The 21,175-nt window shown below is 51.4% G+C and overlaps 2 protein-coding genes across 4 annotated transcripts; both read left to right on the top strand.

Annotated features, from left to right (window-relative positions):
• Positions 1–3,440: 3,440 nt before the first annotated feature.
• Nlrx1 (NLR family member X1) lies at positions 3,441–15,716 on the top strand. 2 transcript variants are annotated; one of them, XM_076846280.2, is made up of 10 exons: positions 3,441–3,524; positions 5,555–5,677; positions 6,285–6,354; positions 6,795–6,883; positions 7,352–7,971; positions 8,545–9,366; positions 11,967–12,562; positions 13,267–13,353; positions 14,166–14,417; positions 14,831–15,716. In XM_076846280.2, the coding sequence occupies exons 2-10, from the start codon at positions 5,608–5,610 to the stop codon at positions 15,150–15,152; spliced, it is 2,928 nt and encodes a 975-aa protein (XP_076702395.2). In that variant the 5' UTR covers positions 3,441–3,524; positions 5,555–5,607; the 3' UTR covers positions 15,153–15,716. The 2 variants fall into 2 exon arrangements, with proteins under 2 accessions (XP_076702395.2, XP_076702394.2); XM_076846279.2 differs by lacking the exon at positions 3,441–3,524 and adding an exon at positions 3,603–3,685.
• Positions 15,717–16,532: 816 nt separating this feature from the next.
• On the top strand, positions 16,533–20,728 carry Nherf4 (NHERF family PDZ scaffold protein 4). Of its 2 annotated transcripts, none has more exons than XM_076843700.1 (11): positions 16,533–16,548; positions 17,490–17,517; positions 17,653–17,726; positions 18,046–18,257; positions 18,517–18,706; positions 18,795–18,895; positions 19,170–19,374; positions 19,528–19,724; positions 19,810–20,037; positions 20,181–20,381; positions 20,610–20,728. In XM_076843700.1, the coding sequence occupies exons 1-11, from the start codon at positions 16,533–16,535 to the stop codon at positions 20,637–20,639; spliced, it is 1,482 nt and encodes a 493-aa protein (XP_076699815.1). In that variant the 3' UTR covers positions 20,640–20,728. The 2 variants fall into 2 exon arrangements, with proteins under 2 accessions (XP_076699815.1, XP_076699814.1); XM_076843699.1 differs by having other exon boundaries at positions 18,795–18,931.
• The last annotated feature ends 447 nt before the right edge of the window (positions 20,729–21,175 follow it).

The following is a 21,175-nucleotide window of genomic DNA, read 5'->3' as shown; positions in this document are numbered from 1 at the left end:
GTATGCTGTGTGTGAATGTGTGTGGGTTTGACACTCGGTAACATGGGCTGTAAGAGGGTCTTCAGAGCACTTGGTAAGATGTCAGCAGGTTTAGGGAGACTGTGGCAGGAGATGATCCTGTATTGTCAAGCCAGAAAATGAATATCTTTTGAAATATTTGTATCATGCTTTCCATCTTACCAATGTTTCATGTTCCTTATTTCAAGGGAGGCCCATGCCAACCCAGTCCTATCTATCCTTCATGACAATCTCACATTGTCATGGATTGACAGATGAGAGAACTGAAGCTTGGGCTAAGTAACTTGCCAAGGGCTCTCAGGTAGTGGAGGTGGAACTAGGCCTAGAGACCAGATCCTCTGACTCCAGACTCACTCTTGGCATTGATCAAACTCCTTGTTCGTGGTGGATCCGCATGCTGCATGTGGGTACCCTGTATCTGTTACATGGATGTGTTCTTGTTCTTGCCTTAGTGATACATGACTCTCTTCGGGACTCACTGAGTTCCAGCTGTGCTCATGGAGGAGGGTAACCTCATCCTAGGATGGGAGTGGCAGGGATCTCACTGGGCTTAATTCAACTTTTCCTTTTCTTCCTACTCAGTGACCCTTCCCAAGGCTGAATCATTGCCACCAGGACTTCAGGCCAGAGGTTTGGAGTAGGTAAGATTTAGAGGGCCTTGAGTACTAGTGGCAGGACAACCCAAGAAGCAGCACATTGTCTCACCCTCTGCTCTCCTTGGCCTGAAGCCTGGAGTTTGAAGGAAGGCACTGGCACCAGTCCTGCCAGCTTCCTGGCACCCCAGGACTGTGGTCTAATATGACTGGTTGGGTGCTCAACTTCAAATGGATTCACTTTATATCCTTTGTGTGTTGGTTTGTTTGTTTGTTATTTGCAGTTACTGGGCATTGGACCCAGGAATGTCCCGCTCTTGAGGTGCATTTCCAGCCCTCCATTTTCTTTTTTTTTAAATATCTTTAGTTGTAGATGGACACAATACTTTTATTTCGTTCATTCATTCATTTATTTTTTTATGTAGTGCTGGGGATCGAACCCAGTGCCTCATGCGTGCTAGGCAAGTGCTTTACCACTGAGCCACAACCCCAGCCCTCCAGCCCTCCATTTTCTATGTTTTATTTTTGAGATAGTTTCTTGTGAAGTTGCCCAAGCTGGCCTTGAACTTGTGATCTTCCTGCCTCAACCTCCCAAGTCACTGGGATTATAGGCATGCATTACGATGGCCAGTTTAACCATTTCTTTTATAGTTTGGGGCAAGAGTGGGAAATGGGAATATATCCTACTTCCTGGAATTCTTATTAGATCTCAGAGACATTCTGGAGATTCCCTTTATCCCTGGAGTGATGCCAATAGATGGCTCCTTACAAGTCGAAAGGCATCAAGTGTCAGTGTCAGGTATTCATCTTATCCAGGAATGGTGGCACATACCTGTAATCCCAGCAACTCAGGGGGTGGAGGCAGGAGGATTGTAAATTCAGGGCCAGGCTTAGCAAGACTCTGTTTAAAAATTAAAATTAAAAAGGTCTGGGATGTAGCTCAGTAGTAGCAAATACTCCTGAAAGGGTTAAAAATTCATAAATTCATATACTTATAATTCCTTCAGGAGCTAAAGAAAACAAACATTCTGGACACTTCAAGGGTCATTCGGCCCAGAGAACATTTGTGGATTGGTATATACATTTGCAAAAGAAGCTCTTTTGATTCCTACAGCAACTCTGTGAGGTATCTCAGATAAGCAGTTTCATCTCTTCCTATTATAGAAAAGGAAACTGAGATTAAGAGAAATGACTAGAGCAAGCTCTCAGGACCCTGTGCTCTTTCCACTGTGACCCATCTGCTATGCTTCCCACTAGTATCAGTAACCTGCTGCATTGGGTCATAAATGTACCCTGCTCATGTAGGTAGGTTTGCAAATGAGCCCTCTTTCCCTAAATGCCCACCTTTCAGGACTCATCGATCATGTTCATTAACACAACCACCTTCTCTGTGTCAGGGCCTAGGCAGAGTACTGGAGGGCAGAGCTGACCAAGGCAGTTCTCCATGCTGTGGTTCTTAGAGCACCTGGCATTCCATCCTGAGGCCAGACAAGAAAAAACCTGCCCACAGCATGATTCATGGTATTTCTGTCTACAAGGGGCCAAATTATATGTTATTAATAAAACCTATATGCCTGTCATACCCTTGGGGGAGGGGAGCAGCTTGCTCTGAGCTACATCCAGGTGACAGTCTGCCTTGCATGAGTAGGTAAGTGGAGTGATACTAGAGGAGTTTCCCAGGAAAATATCACCCCTGAGAACATTCATAGGGCTGTTCTACCTCCTCTCTCCCTGACCCATTCAACTCCCCTTAAAGAACTTCTCATGCAAGTATGCTATTTCCCCCACAGTCTGTAATGCTGGTCTCTTTCCTGGCTTTTTTTTTTTTTTTTTTTTTTTTTTAACATCCAGTTCAAATGTCACCTCCTCTGCCAGAAGCAGTTAGTAACTTCCTCTTTCATGCTTTCCTGATGCTTTGACTTTGCCTCTGAAGTACATCATTTGTGAACATACTGGTCTGGCCCCTGCATGCCTTCTTCTGACTGACAGCCCAGGGCCTAGTGCTGGGCCAGGTAGTTGAGGATGAGGTGCTAATTCAATACCGCTGTTCAATGAATGGACAAATATCTACATGAAATATCAACACTGTCTTCAGTTGTTCCAGGGGGTAGACCACAAAACCTTCTTCCCATTCCTACCCTGGGGAACCTCTCAGGAGCTCCTTGTTGCACATATCTGTTCTGTGCATATTGCACACTTATGTTTGCATCTGGAGGTGTGCCTTGGCTAAGGGCAATGGGTGGTTCTTCCTGTGAACTAGGTGAGTCCTGGGTGTTCCTCCTGTGGAAGCACAAGTATAAGGGATAAGGACTTAGAGGACCCGGAAGCCCCAGAGCTAAACCATGATGGGATGTCAGACAGGATTTGCAGGTTGGGGTGGGAACTGTCCACCAGCCACAATTCTTCCTCCTTCCTGATCAAAATGACCAGAAGTCACATACAGAGGTCTGGGGCCTGAAGAGGGCCAGAAATGAAAAGGGAGGAGCTGGAAGGGCTCAGGTCTCTGCCTGGAAGTAGGCTGAGAAGGGAAGGAATCCCTGGGGATGAGGTTCTCAGGAAGTCCCTGGGGGGAAGTAGGAGGACCCAGGATCCATCGGCTTGTTCTGTCTCCTGTGCTTTACAGTGGATCAACCTGCACAAGTCATTTCACCTCTCTGAGCTTCAGGGTCTTCGTCTGTAAAATGGGCGAATCAACAAGCCCGCCTGAGAGGTGGTTAATGAGGTCATTGGACGTGACTGGCGCTTGGGACCTGCAGGGGGCAGCACAGCTTCAGGGCCCGCGGGGGTTGAGAGCTGTGCCCATGGAGGGGGCGGGGGCAGGCTGGGTGGGGCAGGAGTCTCCGCTCTGAGCCGCTCTCAAGGGCCTCCTCCGTCAGGACCCCGCAGCCCTAGCTCCTCTGCTCGCCTGCTCAGGTCCGGGCTCCGCTGGGATGCCAGGGCGGGCGGGGCTCCGAGCAGGCGGGCGGAGGCGGGCAGGAAGCACAGCGCCGCGTCGCATCCAGTGAGCCTGGGACTCTGGGAGCCAGCTGGAGACGCCGGCGTCCGTCCCGCCGGGCCGCGGTGACCAGGCGCGGGTAAAGGCCTAGTTGGCTCGAGCGCCCCTCCGACCCCGGCTGGGCCGCTGCGCTTGGTCCCGGCAAGGGCGCGCTGGGAGCCGGGACGGGCAAGTGTCACTGGGAGTTCGCGGTCGGAAACAAAGTAGAACGGAGTTGGGTCGCCGAATGGGGGCATGTGTCCTTTTTTCTCCTCAGTCTCCGCAGCCACCTGATACTAGTTGCCCTCTTTGGGACCCAGACTGGTGGGGCACCTCTGGACTTATGGGAATACTGTCCGTATTCTTTTCCTGCCGTACCCCCCCCCCACTTTTTTAAAAAAAATACTGTCCTGCCGACCTGGATGATCACTAGAGAACTGCCTCCCCTCATGCTTCCTCGCGTCCTATGTGGCCCTGGATCTAATGCTAACCCAGAGCTTCCCCAGGGTTCAAGGACTCTCCCTTAACCCTTCTCCAGTCCCTGGAATTCCTGTCTTGAGCCCAGTCAACACCCTCGCCAGCTCCTGCACTGGTTGACCCTGCTGAGGAAGGTCGCCCAATGCAGCCCCTTCTAAGTGAACCCTCCCCTGATCTTAGGGAAGGAGACCAGGTGCCACACAGGAGCAGGTTGCAGGTTAGGGCTCAGGAAGGACTTCTCAGGAGTGAGAATCTTTGAGCAGAATCTTAAGATTGGGTGGAATTCTGGCTGGGTGCGGTGGCACATGGTTGCAATCCGAACAATTTAATAAGTTTGGATGCTGAGGTAGGAGGATCCCAGGTTCCATGCCAGCTTGGGCAATTTAGCGAGATCTTATCTCAAAAAATATAAAGTGCTGGAGAAGGTAGTTTGGTGGTAGAGCGCCCCCTAGGCAAAAAAGAAAAAAGATTGGATGGGATTCTGAAAAAAACGAGAAAAGCCATTCCAAGCTGAGGAACGTGTATGAACCAAGTTAGGAAAGTGAGCCTGGGGAAGGAAGTGCCCACTGTGGGCAAGCTTAGAGAAATAGCTTGTATAGACCAGTTTTAAGTTAACCTAGACTTTAGGAAGGTAATTAGCGCCTGGAACAAGGGGTTGGAATGGGCGAAACTGAAGTTGGAAAGGCCATGAGAAGATGGGAGTCCTGTAGATCCTGGGAGGTCCCAGTTAACTCTGGGATGATGCATTAGAGAACTAGAAGGCAAAGCAGTTGGGAGGATTTGGTGGAACTCTTCCCACTGCCTGGAGGAGCATGGGAGGCAGGATTTGAGCGGTGGAGGGAGGTCAGGTTTCCAGTGTAAATCCAGCATTTGGGAAGATCTGTAGCAAAGCACTCAAAGGAGAGGGGAATGATGGTTCAGTTTTGCCTGGGTGAAGTTTGAAGCAGCAGCCGCATATCCTTTTGGAGATGTCAAATAGGAAGTTCGTTCACTCATTCATTTATTATTTATGTCAGCCTCAAAGACAGCTTACATAAAAGTCACAGAGAAGATAAAATGATAAAACCATTAAAACTCAGCTAAAAGGACCTGATGGCTAGGGAACAAAGGCAGAAGGGAGTGGATAATGATTACTGGGAAATGTAGGCCCAGAAAAGCTTCTGAAAATGAACATGGGACTCCTGTGTAAGCTTGCTGGTAGTCAAGGGGTAGGGGAAGATACCTAAAAGCAGATTATTGGGGTCTGGAACTTAGGACAAAGGTGTTTGTGAAGCCTCAGGGAAGAGGCAATAGGTAGTAGGAGATAAAATGGGATCACTGTGATGGTATTTTCAGGGAGGAGAGCTGAAGCTGGCAAGGGCTTCTATGGTGCTGACATCTGGAAAGGCTGAACCTCTCCTGGGAGGTGGTCCCTCCTTATCTGGCATGGAGTAGGGGTGCGGGAGGATTGAGGTGGGATGGTGGCAATGCATTCACACTAGTCTTCTTGCAGGGGAACTGGAGAGCAGGTGGTAAGTCTCCCAGGCTCTGACCTTCTCTCCCAGGATGAGGTGGGGCTGCTATTTGCCCAGAGCCTCTTGGTACTCTGGTCTGGGAAGAACATCTCAGCCACCAGGTAAACAGGAAGCTGGGGTTTCTTTTCTTTTCTTTTCTTCTTCTTCTTCTTCTTCTTCTTCTTCTTCTTCTTCTTCTTCTTCTTCTTCTTCTTCTTTTTTACCTCTCCCTTCCTCTTCAGGGTCTTGATGGTGTCCCCAAGAGAGCTGGAATCCAAATACCAAGTGATCTAGTTCACTTGTGGTTCTGTAGCTGTTGACCTTGGGCATGTCACCTCACTTCTCTGAACTTCCTTTTGCCCCATCCTAAAGTAAGGGAGCTGCACTAGATGATTTTCCAGGGCCTCTTATAGCTGCATAAATCCAGGAATATTTGTCTGATTTCATTTTGCATTCAGCAGATATTTGCTAAGCTGCCCATGTGCCAGATCCTGGGTTAAGTTTTAGGTATATAATGGTGAACAAAAACAGATGTAATTCCTGATCTCTATGAATGTTAATCAAACAATCATATAATGAAATATAAAATTGCATAATAACTTCTAAAAATGGGCAGTACAGCTGCTTTAAGAGCAAATAAGGGGGAATTTGGTATAGACATGGGGTCTGTGTATTGGTGGGATAATGTGCATAGGATCTGTAGGTGTTGTTTCTTCCTTCTCTCTGTAGATGAGTGTCTCCCCTTCCTGACCCACTGGAGTTGGCCCCTTAAAGGGGAGCGTCCCCTTGGACCCCTTAGGTGAGGCCTGGGTGTCATGCCTTAGAAATATCTGAGCTTGCCCTGGAGACTGGGAAGGGTCAGGACATGGTGCTAGCTTGATCTGCTGACAGAGGGGGTTGGGCTTCTGGGGGCGGGGAGAGCACAGAAGTTGGCTTAAATCATCTAGGTAGAAATCATAGTGGAAGAGGAGTGGAGATCTGTGAGAAGTGGTTGGATCTGACAGGGGCCAGCCTGGGTTCCAGGGTGATGGTCAGCAGTGGGGGCTGGAGGGCCAGGGCCACATCCCCAGTACCTGTGAGGGGAGTCTCCCTAGCAAGAGTTAGACTAGCTTTTGAATTGGATGTCCAGTGTCTCAGGAAGCTGGAAGTCCAGCAGTGCAGACTGGTCTAGACTCAGAGCTTGTGCAGGGACTGAGCTCTGTATTCTGGCCCCAACCCATCCCCTCTCCTCACTCCCAGGGCCTTTACACGCCACCATGGAAGCTCAACGGACAGTGCTTCCCCATCAGGAAGGCATGGACAGGTGTTCCAGAGCATCTCTGCAACTGGTAAAGGATTGTCTGGGATCCTGCTGGGGAGAGGGGGACAAAGGAAGAGGGCATTAGAAGGAGAAGCAGGATCCACTGCCATCCAGTAGTGGTCCCTCTGTGTGTGCATCCCTTCCTGCAACACTCACACAGTGCACACTTACCATGTACAAAGTACTTGGAGAGCCACTCTGCCTACCTCATCTAATCCTGGTTCTAGCAGCCAGGGTAGGGTCATGCACAGATAACCATGAAGCTAGGCTCGCATTATTTGTCTGGAAGTTCTCCACTTTCTGCCATAGGTATTCTAAACTTTCCAGACAATCTGCATTTTCTGAAGGAGTCTGGTGAATCTAGCAGCATTCTGGCCTCAGCATCTCTGGGTGCTGTGTCTTGACTCCCCAGCTTGACCTACCACCCCTGACTGGCCCTAAGCTCCAGCATCTCCTGCCCCTTTCCCTGATCCATGTCTCTTGTCTTCCCATCCAGAAGCTATCCAGCGGCACCGCAGGAATCTGGCCGAGTGGTTCATCCGGCTGCCCAGAGAGGAACGCCAGTTTGGTCCAACCTTTGCACTAGACACAGTCCATGTTGACCCTGTGATTCGTGAGAGCACCCCTGATGAGCTGCTTCGCCCATCTGCAGGGCTGGCCCAGGAGCATCAGCCACCCCCAGCTGGGCTCCCTGCACTGGCCCTGTCTCAGCTCTTTGACCCGGATGCCTGTGGGCGCAGGGTGCAGACAGTAGTGCTTTATGGGACAGTGGGTACAGGCAAGAGCACATTGGTGCGCAAGATGGTCCTGGACTGGTGTTATGGGCGACTGCCAGCTTTTGAGCTACTCATTCCCTTCTCCTGTGAAGACCTGTCATCCCTGGGCCCCACCCCCACCTCTTTGTGCCAACTTGTGGCCCAGCGCTATACTCCCCTGAAGGAGGTTCTGCCCCTGATGACTACTGCTGGGTCCCGCCTGCTGTTTGTGCTCCATGGCTTGGAGCGACTCAACCTTGACTTCCGCTTGGCTGGTACGGGGCTTTGTAGTGATCCCGAGGAACCAAGGGCACCAGCTGCCATCATGGTCAACCTGCTGCGCAAATACATGCTGCCTGAGGTAGGTGGTCCCTTACCACATCTTTCCACTGCTGTCCCTTGGCCTGCCCCCTAAGGAGTTTTGTGCCCTGGGCCCACATGTTTCTTGGGTAGGATAGGCACTAGGTTAGTTCAAATCCTAGCCCTTTCATTTCCCGGTTCTATGATCCCAAGCAAGTCACTGACTTCCCTTAGCTTTTGTTTCCTTCTGTCCTTGAATTGTGCTGATCTAATGAGATGCTGCATATAATACCTGGGACCATATTGATGCTCAGTAATTGTTATAGTTATTTGTAGTCATTGTCCCCTTCATCCTTGGACACTCAGTCCTCAGGGCCTTGAGGCCATCCAGGCCCTAAAGTCTGTCTATCTTTCCTTCCTTTTTGTTACTGAGGATTGAATACAGGGACTCTTTATCACTGAGCTACATCCACAGTTCTATTTAAATTTTGAGGCAGCGTCTTCCTAAGTTGCTGAGGCTGACCTTGAATGGAGATCCTCCTGCCTCAGCCTCCTGAGGCTCTGTGATTACAGGTATGGACCACTGCTCCAGACTCGTCAGGTCTTTCTTAACTCTCAATCATGCCCTTCCCAGGCCAGCATTCTGGTGACAACCCGTCCCTCTGCCATTGGCCGCATCCCCAGCAAGTATGTGGGCCGATATGGCGAGATCTGCGGCTTCTCTGATACCAACCTGCAAAAGCTCTATTTCCAGCTCCGCCTCAACCAGCCGGACTGTGGGGATGGCGCTAGGGGTGCGGGTGTCTCAGCCACACCAGCTCAGCGGGACAACCTGGTACAGATGCTCTCCCGAAATCTGGAAGGGCACCACCAGATTGCCGCCGCCTGTTTCCTGCCCTCCTATTGCTGGCTTGTCTGTGCCACCTTGCACTTCCTGCATGCCCCCATACCTGCCGGCCAGACCCTCACAAGCATCTACACCAGTTTCCTGCGCCTCAATTTCAGTGGAGAAACGCTGGAGAGCACTGACCCCTCCAATTTGTCCCTGATGGCCTATGCAGCCCGAACCATGGGCAAGTTGGCCTATCAAGGGGTGTCCTCCCGCAAGACCTACTTCTCTGAAGAGGATGTCCGAGGCTGCCTGGAGGCTGGCATCAAGACGGAGGAGGAGTTTCAGCTGCTGCACGTCTTCCGTCGGGATGCCCTAAGGTTTTTTCTGGCCCCATGCGTGGAGCCAGGCCACCTGGGCACATTCGTGTTCACCGTGCCTGCCATGCAGGAATACCTGGCCGCCCTCTACATTGTGCTGGGTTTGTATAAGACGACCCTGCAGCGGGTGGGCAAGGAAGTGACTGAGGTCGTGGGCCGTGTGGGAGAGGACGTCAGCCTGGTACTGGGCATTGTAGCCAAGCTGCTGCCGCTGCGGATTCTGCCTCTGCTCTTCAACTTGCTCAAGGTAACAGCCCTGAGCTCCCACCCTTGCTCCTTCCCTCCCCAGGATCCTGTGTGCCTCATGGCTCCCCCTTCACCCCTTCCCCTCTCCCAGGAGGAAAGTGCTGCCTCTTGCACAGGTGTGAATCCTCTGCTGGGCTCTGGTTCAGCTCTGGGCAGTTGGGGCCTATGGAACAGAGAAAGAGAAGACACAGACTGGGGAAGGCTTGGGGGCTGGAGGGTGGAATTTGAGGGCATAGGGACCTAATAACAATCCCACAGGATTCCTAACAAGTTTCCATTCTGCACTTCTCCTAGTCTTTGTTGCTGTGAGGCAGGGGTCACTACAGTTCATGGTCTGTCCTTCACTTTGTAGACCCAGAAACTCGATTGTATCTCTTTCCCCAAAGGTGATTAGGCTCAGGGAGCGATGACTCATCCAAACTAAATCACCAGAGACAGGTTTATAAAGCAGATGCCATTTTATTCATTTATACTGGGAGGATGAATGGCATCTGTAATTGGTTTAGGACAGTCCATGCTGGGTGCAGGTCCACTCCAGAAATCAAGTGTCAGGCCTGAGGGCTGGCGGGGAACCTGGAGGGGGCAGGAAGTTCCTGAGGGATGGAGGAGCCACTCTGCTGAGGTCTGCCAGGCACTTCCTCAGGGTTCTTGCTTTTTTTTTTTTTTTTTTTTCATTTTCAACCTTGGAAATGTTCATTTTCAACCTTGGAAATAAACTACTATTATGACCTCTTTTTTAAGTGAGGAAACTGAGGCTCAGACAGGAACTTGTCCCAGGACACTCAGCAAGTAGAATAATTAGGATATGAGTTCAGGGTTTTGTGATTCTGAGTCCTCTGCTCTTTCTGCCTAACCATTCTGATGGTATTAGGAGTATTTCTGTCAGGCCGTGGTCCCTTGCTGGGGAATCCTGGTTTTCTAGGAACATGTTAGCAACTAGTCTTGAGAAGGCAGAGCCCTGGTTAGATTATCAGTAAGTGTTACATTTTTGTTTTCTCTGTTTTTTTTCCTTTTCTTTTCTTTTTTTTTTAATACTGAGGCTTGAACCCAGGGATGCTTACCCCCTGAGCCACATCCCAGCCACATCCCAGGCATTTTTTTTTTTTTTTTTTTTTTTGGTACCAGGGAATGAACTCAGGGGCACTTGACCACTGAGCCCCATTATGCATTGTTAATTAGAGACAGGGTCTCACTGAGTTGCTTAGTGCCTTGCCACTGCTGAGGCTGTTTTTGAACTCATGATCCTCCTGTCTCAGCCTCCTGAGCTCCTGGGATTATAAGCATGTGCTAGTGCACGGGGCATCCCAGCCATTTTTATATTTTAATATTTAAATTTTTATATTTTTATATTTTAATTGCTGTAATAATGAGGATGTTGAAGAAGGTAATATAGGGGCTGGCGTTGCGGCTCAGTGGCAGAACGCTCGCCTAATGAGTGTGAGGCACTGGGTTCAATCCTCAGCACCACATAAAAATAAATTAGAAATAAAGGTATTGTGTCTATCTACAACTAAAAAAATGCTTAGAAAATAAGGTAATGTATTTATAACACCTATCCCCATCTCAAACTAAGGGCATAATATAGCTGGCCTTCTGCATGCACTAGTTCCACAGCCATGGACTCAGCTAACTACAGGTTGGAATTATTTGGAGCTAGGCATGTGTAATCCCAGCTATGGGAGGCTGAGGCAGGAGGATCATAAGCTCAAGACCAGCCTGGGCAAATTTAGTAAGGTCCTAAGCAAGTTAGCAAGACCTTGTCTCAAAATAAAAAAGGACTAGGTGATGTAGTTCAGTGATTAAGCACATCAGGGTTCAATCCCTGGTACAAAAAAAGAAAAGAAAAAATTGCATTAGCCAGGCACAATGTTTCCTGCTTGTAATCAGAGCAACTCAAGAGGCTAAGACAAGAGGATCATAAGTTCAAGACCAACCCAGCCAACTTAGCAAGACCCTATCTAAAAGTAAAAAATAAAAGAATAGTTTACTATATCAAAATAAAAAATAAAAAAAGTATTTTTTTCATATTATTTACATAGCGTGGTTATACTATAACAACTATTTACATAGTCTTTACACTGTACTAAGTATAATAAGTAATCTAGAGATGATTTAAAGTATGCAGGAGGATGTAAGTAGGCTATATGCAAATGCTGTGTCATTTTATATGTGGAACTTGAATGTCCATGGGTTTTGGGTATCCACAGGGGTTCACAAACCCATCCCCTGTGGAGACTGAGGGACAACTGTATATGCTCATTCCTTTTCACAATTAGAAAATGGATGGGTGCTTGGAAAAAATTAAAAAGTTCCTAATGTCTGGAGTATGTGAGACAAATGTTTGAGAGATGACCCTGGAAAAGTCAGATGGGCCAGATTATGAAATGTTTCATGTTCCACGCTAAATGCTTGGAGTTTGCCACGCAGGCAGTAGGGAGCCTGGAGAGTACTGTAGCAAGGGGGTAGTGTGATCAGACAAATTGTGCTGCTCCCTCCAGGGAGATTATGAGGCTGGAGCAGTCTGGGTACACCTTAAGCTGAACCTTGAAGACTGAACAGACACATGGGAGGCCACGGCAACATCCCCTGCTTCTTTTCCAGGTGGTTCCACGAGTGTTTGGGCGCATGGTAGATAAAAGCCGGGAGGCAGTGGCCCAGGCCATGGTGCTAGAGATGTTCCGAGAGGAGGACTACTACAATGATGACGTTCTAGACCAGATGGGTGCCAGTATCCTGGGTGTGGAGGGCCCCCGGCGCCACCCCGATGAGCCCCCTGAGGATGAAGTCTTTGAGCTCTTCCCCATATTCATGGGGGGCCTTCTCTCTGCCCACAACCGTGCTGTGTTGGCTCAGCTTGGCTGCCCCATCAAGAACCTGGATGCCTTGGAGAATGCGCAGGCCATCAAGAAGAAGCTGGGTAAACTGGGCCGGCAGGTGCTGCCCCCGTCGGAGCTTCTTGACCACCTCTTCTTCCACTATGAGTTCCAGAACCAGCGCTTCTCTGCTGAAGTGCTCAGCTCCCTACGCCAGCTCAACTTGGCAGGTGTACGTATGACACCTCTTAAGTGCACAGTGGTGGCAGCTGTACTGGGCAGTGGAAGACATGCTCTGGATGAGGTGAATTTAGCTTCCTGCCAGCTGGATCCTGCTGGGCTGCGCACTCTCATGCCCGTCTTTCTACGTGCTCGGAAGCTGGGGTAAGGACCCATCCTTATGCATAGGCATGAAGAGAAGATTAGAGTTTAAGAGGGGAAGAGAAATTGACAGGGAAACAGGTACTGAGGTACTGAGGAAGGACCAGAAAGTCTGAAAAATCTGCTTTCTGTTGCTATAACAAAATACTTGAGGCTGGGTACTTTATAAAGAAAAGAGATTTACTCATCTCATAGTTTTGGAGGTTGAAAGTCCAAGATTGGGTACATGGTTTGGTTTAGCTTCTGATGAGAGCCTCTTTGGCCCTTGCAACATGGCAAAAGAGCTGAAAAGGAAACAGCTGTATGCAAAGGAGCCGAGAGCATAGAGTGACCTTGTTTTACAACAACCCACTCTCATGAGAACTGACTCTCTCTATGAGTCCAACATTCATCCCCTCCAGGAGCACCCCAATGACCTAATAACCTCATACCAAGCCTCATCTCTCAAAGGTTCTGCTTCCCTGAGCACCTCATATTGAGGATCAAGCCTCCAACTCATGAACCCTTGGGGGAAAAGCTACCCAGACCGTAGCAGGGTGGGATGGTGAAGTCTGATGTGGTTGGAGGGATAGGAACAACAAAAGAAGTAAGGGCAGGTATGGATGGCACAAGGCAGGCTGGTGAGGAAGGGGCACAGTAGATGGAAACATTCCATCTGATCTCCCTTCTTGGCCCCTCACTTCCCCTCTGGCCACCTTCTGCTCCAGCTTGCAGCTCAACAGCCTGGGCCCCGAGGCCTGCAGGGACCTCCGAGATCTGCTACTGCATGACCAGTGCCAAATTACCACCCTAAGGTGAGTGCCCTGGGAGAAGGGCTGGAGGGAGGCTCTGGCTATTGTGGGTGGCCAGCTCAGGTCAAGGGCGAGCTCCCTGCCTTACAACTTACCTGGTGCAGGCCCACCCATGCTGTAGTAAAGGGGGTGAGAGTTGAGGCCCTGATCTGTCCCTCCACCCGAGTCAGGTCCATTATAAACCACAGGACAAAGGGAAGGATGCCATGAGTTTTAGGTGCTAAGAAAGCCTCTCTGGTGGCTAATGTCAGCTTGGGGGACAGGGAGGCTGCTCTAATACCTAGGCTGGTTGCCTGGTAACAGAGTCACTGATTCCCTCCCAGTATTTTCCCCCACAAGGCTGACTGTAATGCCGGGCAGTCTCACTAGCTGCTCTCAAGGTGTTGGTTGATTTTCTAGGACCCCTGGGTTTCCAATTTCTGGATGGAGTAAGGGGAGGTGAAGGAGGGAGGAGAAAGGAAGGACAGAAGGATGGGGTGACTAGAGGGGAAAGAAGAACAGGTCCTGGGAAGAGGTTGGGAAAGGGGGAAGAAGGGAAATAGTACTGTGAAGGAGAGGGAGGGAGTGGGAAGAAGGGATGATGGAGAATAGGAGATGGAAAGGACGGAGAGAGGAAAGGAGAAGCCAGCTTTTCCCACTCTTCCTTCTCTGCAGGGACTATAACTGGGTTTATCTGTCTCCTTCTCCTGGGCCGACACTTTCTTGTTCAGTTTTGTCTCCACCCCAGGCTGTGCCCCTTTAAGGCCCAAGTCTTAAAGCCCAGCACAGGGCATTTGCAATGGATCCTTATAACCTTAGGTTGCTTGTGGCCCTAGGTTGTCCAACAACCCACTGACTGCAGCGGGTGTTAGGCTGCTGATGGAGGGCCTAGTAGGAAACACCTCGCTGACACACCTGTCCCTGCTGCACACGGGCCTTGGGGATGAGGGGCTGGAGCTGCTGGCTGCCCAGCTGGACCGCAATCAGCAGCTGCAGGAGCTGAATGTGGCCTACAATGGTGCTGGTGACACAGCAGCCCTGGCCCTGGCCAAGGCTGCCTGGGAGCACCCTTCGCTGGAGCTACTGCAGTGAGTCCTGCCCGTGGTCCCATGGGTCCCTGGCCGCTTGGTCTCCTCTCTCCACTGTGCTCTTCCTACCTCAGGGAGTGCTCTGGGCCTGGTGTCTGTCCTTTCTTTCTGGATTCTGACTGATCCTTGTTAACCCAGTTCTGAGCTAGTTCACCCACTTTGTGACTGGCTTTCACCTTGCCCCTGTTCCCTACCACCGTTTCTCTTAGGGGTCTGTTGTCCCTGGTCCTGCTGAATTCTTACATCAATCCTGCCTCCCATTGGCCACCACCCTCCTCCTCTGGTTTGCTGCAGACCCCTACCCCATCATGTCTGGCAGTAGGGGAGGAGCTGTGGGGCTCCTGACTGTCGATCCACCCCAGGCCCTCCTTTCCACACCCCTGATGAACATCTACCCTTCTCTTTCCTGCTAGTCTCTACTTCAATGAACTCAGCTCAGAGGGCCGCCAGGTTCTTCGGGACCTGGGAGGCACTGCTGAAGGCAAGGCCCGGGTTGTGGCATCGCTGACAGAGGGGACAGCAGTGTCGGAGTACTGGTCAGTGATTCTCAGTGAAGTCCAGCGGAACCTCAACAGCTGGGATCGGGCCCGGGTTCGGCGCCACCTTGAGCTTCTGCTGCGGGACCTCGAGGACAGCCGAGGCGCCACCCTTAATCCTTGGCGCAAGGCTCAGCTGCTGCGAGTGGAGAGCGAGTTCAGGGCCCTCCTGGAGCAGTTAGAAGGCCCTGGAAGCTGAGACAGTGGCAGCTGAGACCCGGCTGTGGGACCACTGGCTCCAAAACCCTTCCTCTGTGACCTCCCTGCTTGTACTACTCCTTCTAGAATGATCCCTTCAAGGCTGGTGGCAAAGCAATGGGCATAGCTACGTGGGTTGCCACCCCAGGACATGTCCAACTAAGTCTAGATTTCCAGGGTTAAATACGGTCCATTGATACCACGGTCTTAAAAATTGAGTGTGTCTCCTCTCCCTGTGGCTAGAAGAACTGAGGATGTGGCATTTGGGTGACCAGATTGCCCTGTGGCATCACCACCAATTTTGATTCTCCCTCTGCTCAGAGAGCCTCTGATTGTACCACCAAAGGGTTCACTTCTTAAACCTGCCCTGCTGGAGGTGTTGCCATTCAGGAGATGTGCTGGAGGGCCTCTCCTCCTGCCTGTGCTTATTGTGACACTGAGGACGCCCTCACGTTGGTGCTTTCCCTCACACTCATGCTCCTGTATCACACTGGTTCCCATGGCTTGGTGGCCCAAGGGCCAGGTGTACCCAACTTGCTGCTATTAAAAAGCCTCATGTCTTCTACCTTCTGTGGCCTTCTCTTCCTTACCTGATGCTCCCAAGAAAGGGCACTCTTCCTGGCCATTCTGGGTAAACTACTGACCACTTTGTACAGGCCACTTTTAACAACCCACTGATGGCAGCAGGTGTCTCCTTGTTGGTGGAGGGGCCAGCAGGAAATGCTTCACTCACACTGTGTCCCTGCTGTGCAGGGGCCTTGGGAATGAGGGGCTGTAGCTGTAGGAGCTGAACGTGGCCTACCTGGTGCTGGAGACACAACTCTAGGCTCCGAGGCAGCAGTGGCTGGAGGGACCTATGTAGAAGATATCGGGATGGATATTGGCCAGGCTGGGCCATAAAACTGCTATCACCCTTTTCATACCCTTCCCCCAGGCATGGGGTCACAGTGACCAGCAGTCTACCTTTCTCTGTCCAGAGGAGCATCTGGGTCAGCTGTAGGATCTCTGGAGAAAGTTGAAGCCCAGAGACTCCAGAGGCTGAGTCATAGAGGCTGAGTCAGAAGGATCCCACATTCTAGGCCAGCCTCAGCAACTTAGGTGAGACCCTGTCTCAAAAAAATTAAAAAGACTGGGGATGTAGCACCATTGGGTTCAATGCCCAGGACCAAAAGAAAAAAGAAAGAAAGTTAAAGCCCAGGAATGGGTGCAAGAGAAACAAACACTTCCCAGAGGATAAGAGTCTCATCTCCGTTAACCATTACCCCATTGCTTCCATAACAGCGTCTTCAAGGAGGCGGGACTTGGGAGGGGGCAGGTGGGAGGATCAGCTGGTTACGATGGACCTTGTCCCTACTCTTGAACACTGGTTGCTGATCTAACTATGGAGGCAGCTGCAGGTAGGAGGCTGGGAGATATAGCGGGATGGGACCTTGGGGGCAGTGAGAGGCCTGATTTGGAGGCTATGGGACTGGGCACACTTGATATTGGGGCTTGCAGCCCTGAAGCAAACAGAAGTTAAGAAGAAGAAAGAGGTGAGTTGATATGTTTGTCTTCCTGGTCCACACCCTGTACTGATATGCTCAGATTTATGTGTCACAGACTTGGGGGGGAGGGAAAAGGAGAGGGATATACGACATCCCTTTAAGTGTGACTTTAGTAAGAAGGTGAAACTTTTGGAGCAGAGCAGAGCACTAGCTCTGAGTTTGGGTGTTTCCCTAAGTCCTTTCAGTTTATGAATGTGGAAGAGGTGATATAGCTGGTTACCCTGCTGAGTCCTTGCTTCCATGAAAGCTTAAGTATCATCCCTCCCCACCCCACTCCAGGAAGAGGGGATAGAAAGGCGGAATCCATGGGATGGGGAGGTCCTATCCCTTTTATATCTAAGGTCTTCTTTTATCCCCCTACATTCCTGTCCTTTATCTGGCTTATTTCCCTCTTTTCTTCTTGTGATTGGGGGGGGGGGGGGAGGGGATGCTGGTGGGAAGGTGAAAAGGTGAAAAACCGGTGGGCCAATGGGGTGGAGGAGGAGTGATCTGGGCAGGAAGGTCCTAGGGTGATTTGATTAGCACCTCCCTATTTGCTGGGAGCTGCTTCACTAACAATTCTTTAGGATGGCCTGGGGCCTTGGGGACATTAACATTTCAATCTCCCTGGTGTAGTTCTGACCCCACGGGCTCAGATTGCACTCCATTTTCTTTATGGGCTCCATTTTCTTTATCAGACTCAATATCATATCCTAGCTACCTAGCTACACTAACTACCTATCTTTAAATCTGGCTTCAGAGGCATCTGGGGGCAGGAATGTGCCTCTCCTCTTACCCACTTCTTTGTCCAGTAGATCTTCAGGACACAGCCTCCTTAACTCTGTAAGTGGCTTGAGGGTTGGGTAAGAGGAGGGATGACCTGAAGGTGGGGCAGCTCTTCAGATGCCATTAGCTCCTGAGCCTGGGACTCAAGTCCAGCTGCCAGCTTCTCCTACCACTTCCCCTGCCTTCTTGCAGAAAGTTCAAATTTAACCCGAAGCTGGGCATTGACAATCCTGTTCTCTCCCTGGCCGAAGACCATGACTGCTCTGGTAACTCCCTCACCCCTTGGCAACCATTGCCTTTCCCTGGAGATACCACAGCTCCATGCAGCCTCCCATCTCCTTGGTAACCACTCTGCCTCCTTCTAAATCAGTAACTATGTGGAGGTAGGAGGGGGTCAGTGCTTCCTCTGTCTCAGCCACTCTGCCCACTTGGTGTTCAGCCACAGTGCTGCACCTCTCTCTGGGTAGACACCTGCCCAGTGCCCTGGCAGGAGGCAGGGCTGTCAGGTCAATCAGGCAACTGATGTGCACTTGGGCTGTGCTCCCCTTTCCTTGTCTCTTTTCTGCTGTCCATCTCCCCCTCCAGATCCATGGAACCTGAAGAGGCCTCGCTTCTGTTTGCTGAGCAAAGAGGAGGGCAGGAGTTTTGGTTTCCACCTGCAGCAGCAGTTGGGCAGGCCTGGGCATGTGGTGTGCAGGGTGGAGCCGGGCTCCTCTGCCCAGCGCCAGGGTCTCCGGGAAGGAGACCTGATCTTGGCGGTGAACAGTGATGTCGTGGAACATGAGGACTATGTGGTGGTGAGGCTGGGCTGGGACTCCCAGTGGTACGGGAGAGCATTCCACAGCATCTCAGGGGGAAAAGCCAGTGAGCCTCCTCCCTGGGCACAATAGCAACAGGGCCATAAATCTCCCTACACCCTAGGATTTAGGGGTGCCCAGGTAGGAAGGGTGGATGCATCTAGAGAGATGGTTCCCCTGGTGAATAACAGGTCCCCAGGAGGCCCTGGGAGTTGGCAAGAGGAGCCATCACCCTTACCCTGATGTGCTCTCTATTTAGGTGGTGCGCCACATCCGGGCCAGTGGTCCCCGGGTTCTGCTGACAGTCTTGGCGAGGCATGTTTATGAAGTGGTCCGAGTTCAGCAAGGGAACAGTGGCCACCTCTGTCCTGTTCTAGACTCAGGGGTGCGGCCCCGGCTGTGCCACATAGTAAAAGATGAAGGTGGCTTTGGCTTCAGTGTCACCCATGGTGAGCTTAGAGTTTGGGAGAGGGGGAAGGTGGGGTAAGTAGCAGTCTGGAGCTTGTGGTGGTTTTTTGTTTTTGTTTTTTCTTCCAGGAGCTCGGGGTCCTTTCTGGTTGATGCTAAGTGCGGGAGGAGCGGCAGAGCGGGCAGGGGTGCCCCAAGGGGCTCGGCTGCTTGAGGTGAATGGGCTCAGTGTGGAGAAGTTTACTCACAACCAACTCAACAGGAAGGTATGGCTGCCCACTTCCCTCTCTCCCCAGTCATTGGCTGGGTCCATCACAGGAAGCAGGCTCCTCCCCATGTACCCAACCTCCCAATCTGATGATCTGCGTTTGCTACCATCCCTCCTTTCAGGCCCTCCTTTTAGTGCCTCATTCCGGTGCCTTGGGAGGGGGTACCGTGAGGAGGTGCCCACCTCATCCCTCCCTACCCAATGGGTAATGCCGACACCATGCTTGGTCCCCACAGCTTTTGCAGAGTGGAGAGCAGGTGACCCTGCTGGTGGCAGGGCCAGAAGTGGAGGAACAGTGTCGCCAGCTAGGAATGCCCCTAGCTGCACCCCTGGCAGAGGGCTGGGCACTCCCTGCCAAGCCTCGATGTCTGCACCTAGAGAAAGGGCCCCAGGGCTTCGGGTTCCTTCTGCGGGAGGAGAAGGGCCTCAATGGTCGCCTTGGTGAGTAGGAGCTTGCAGGTGGATGGGGAAGGTGTGCTTTGGAGTGTGCACTTGCTCACTTCTCAGTGCACCTGGGAGGGGCTGAGGGTTATTCCCTGGGTATGCACCCTGGAGGTGAGGGGAAGAGGAACAGTGAGGATGTCTGTGTCCCAGGACAGTTCCTGTGGGAGGTGGACCCAGGACTACCAGCTGAGAAGGCCGGGATGCAGGCTGGGGACCGGTTGGTGGCTGTGGCTGGGGAGAGCGTGGAGGGGCTGGGCCATGAGGAGACAGTGTCCAGGATCCGGGCGCAGGGTTCTTGTGTTTCCCTCATTGTCGTCGACCGTGAGGCTGACCGCTTCTTCAGCATGGTGGGCGCTGAGGGACTGGGCAAGGGAGGGGGCAGGAATAGAACAGGGCTCAGGTGAGACAGGTTTGCTCTGCCGGCTGGTCTAGGTTCGCCTGTCCCCACTCCTCTTCTTGGAGTGCACAGAAGCTGCTGCCTCCCCCCAAGACACTGGCTCAGCTTTTCTGGTTGAGACCGAGGACCTACCAGATGAAAACACAACCATACCTCCTGGTCCTCTCGGCTCCTGCAAGCGCTTCCTGTACCCTGGGCCTGGTGGCGGCTATGGTTTCCGACTCAGCTGTGTGGCCAGTCGGCCTTGTCTTTTTGTCTCCCAGGTGACTGATGCCCCCATGGATCTTGGATCCTTTCTATTATTTACCTCCTGAACAGCCTTCCTCTGTCTTCCTCCCAGAGTCCTAGAACACATAGCAAACATATCCATGATGTTCTGTGTTCCATCTGCCCTTTATACCACCAGGTGACCCCAGGAGGTTCAGCTGCCCGGGCAGGGCTGCAAATGGGAGATGTGGTTCTGGAGGTGAACGGGTATCCTGTGGATGGAAATGATGGCTTGCAAAAGCTTCAGCAGCTGGCCGAGGCCAAGCCACCCCTCTGCCTAAAGCTGGCAGCCAGGTCTCAACAGAGCTTGGAAGCCTGGATTCCCCCAGGGATTAGAAAGGTAAGGAAAAGAGACATATGGAGGTGTGAACCGCCAGAGAAGGGCAGAGAGGAGCCAGAGAGAAACATAGATTGGGAGGACTACTAGGTGACAGTGTGGGGTGTACAGGTGGGGACAGAAGAATCCATGAAAAAAGTCCCATAACTGGGCATTCCAGGGCAGGTTGGGGGGAGGGTAAAGGAACTCTTCTAGCCTTAGAATGACCTTCTCCCTCTTCTATCTCTATAGGACTGGACTCTGGCCTCAGATCTGCTATAGGACACCCCTGCTTGCCGTAGTTCTGCCAAGTGGTTCTCCTGACTTTTCTCTGCAGCCTGAAGTGGTGGGAGCAGAGATGGTTTCTCTAATCCAGAAGTGGGAACTAGAGGTCTAGGACACCATCGATCACAGGAATGGCCAGGGACTCCCTCCCTTCCCATGGCATACCTCCCAGGAAAGGGTGTGGTCAGAGACCTCAGGGAGGGCCCTGAAGGAGCCTAGACTCCAGAGGATGCCACGTGGAAGCTTTGCAGAGATGTGTCCCAAGGATGAAGTTCTGCCTGAGAAGGGGATGCTGTCGGGCTAGTTGTGGGGATGGATTGAAGCCATCTGGAACTTGCCCTAGTATGACTCCAGTGTAATATGGTACAAGAATGTGGAGAACAGCTATACCCTCCCTTTATGGATGCCTTAGACTGTGGGGGCTGATATCTGGTAACTGTTGGGTTTTATTATAGAAATGTACTTTCTCTATGAATCTGGCTGCCTGTGTTTCTGTAGATGGGGACAAAAGGAGGTGATTTAAAGGGACCACA

This window comes from Callospermophilus lateralis, chromosome 2 (assembly GCF_048772815.1).
Source record: "Callospermophilus lateralis isolate mCalLat2 chromosome 2, mCalLat2.hap1, whole genome shotgun sequence".
Taxonomy (NCBI): domain Eukaryota; kingdom Metazoa; phylum Chordata; class Mammalia; order Rodentia; family Sciuridae; genus Callospermophilus; species Callospermophilus lateralis.
Note: the sequence above shows the minus strand (reverse complement) of the source record. Positions and strands in the feature narration are given on the sequence as shown.

Excerpts from the sequence above, each read along its gene's own strand:
- Nlrx1 (XM_076846280.2), top strand. The coding sequence starts at position 5,608 with ATGAGGTGGGGCTGCTATTTGCCCAGAGCCTCTTGGTACTCTGGTCTG. Across the intron at positions 5,678-6,284 it reads AAGAACATCTCAGCCACCAG|ATGAGTGTCTCCCCTTCCTG; the intron begins GTAAACAGGAAG and ends TTCTCTCTGTAG. Across the intron at positions 7,972-8,544 it reads GCAAATACATGCTGCCTGAG|GCCAGCATTCTGGTGACAAC; the intron begins GTAGGTGGTCCC and ends TGCCCTTCCCAG.
- Nherf4 (XM_076843699.1), top strand. Across the intron at positions 19,375-19,527 it reads GGGCCTCAATGGTCGCCTTG|GACAGTTCCTGTGGGAGGTG; the intron begins GTGAGTAGGAGC and ends TCTGTGTCCCAG. Across the intron at positions 20,038-20,180 it reads CTTGTCTTTTTGTCTCCCAG|GTGACCCCAGGAGGTTCAGC; the intron begins GTGACTGATGCC and ends TTATACCACCAG.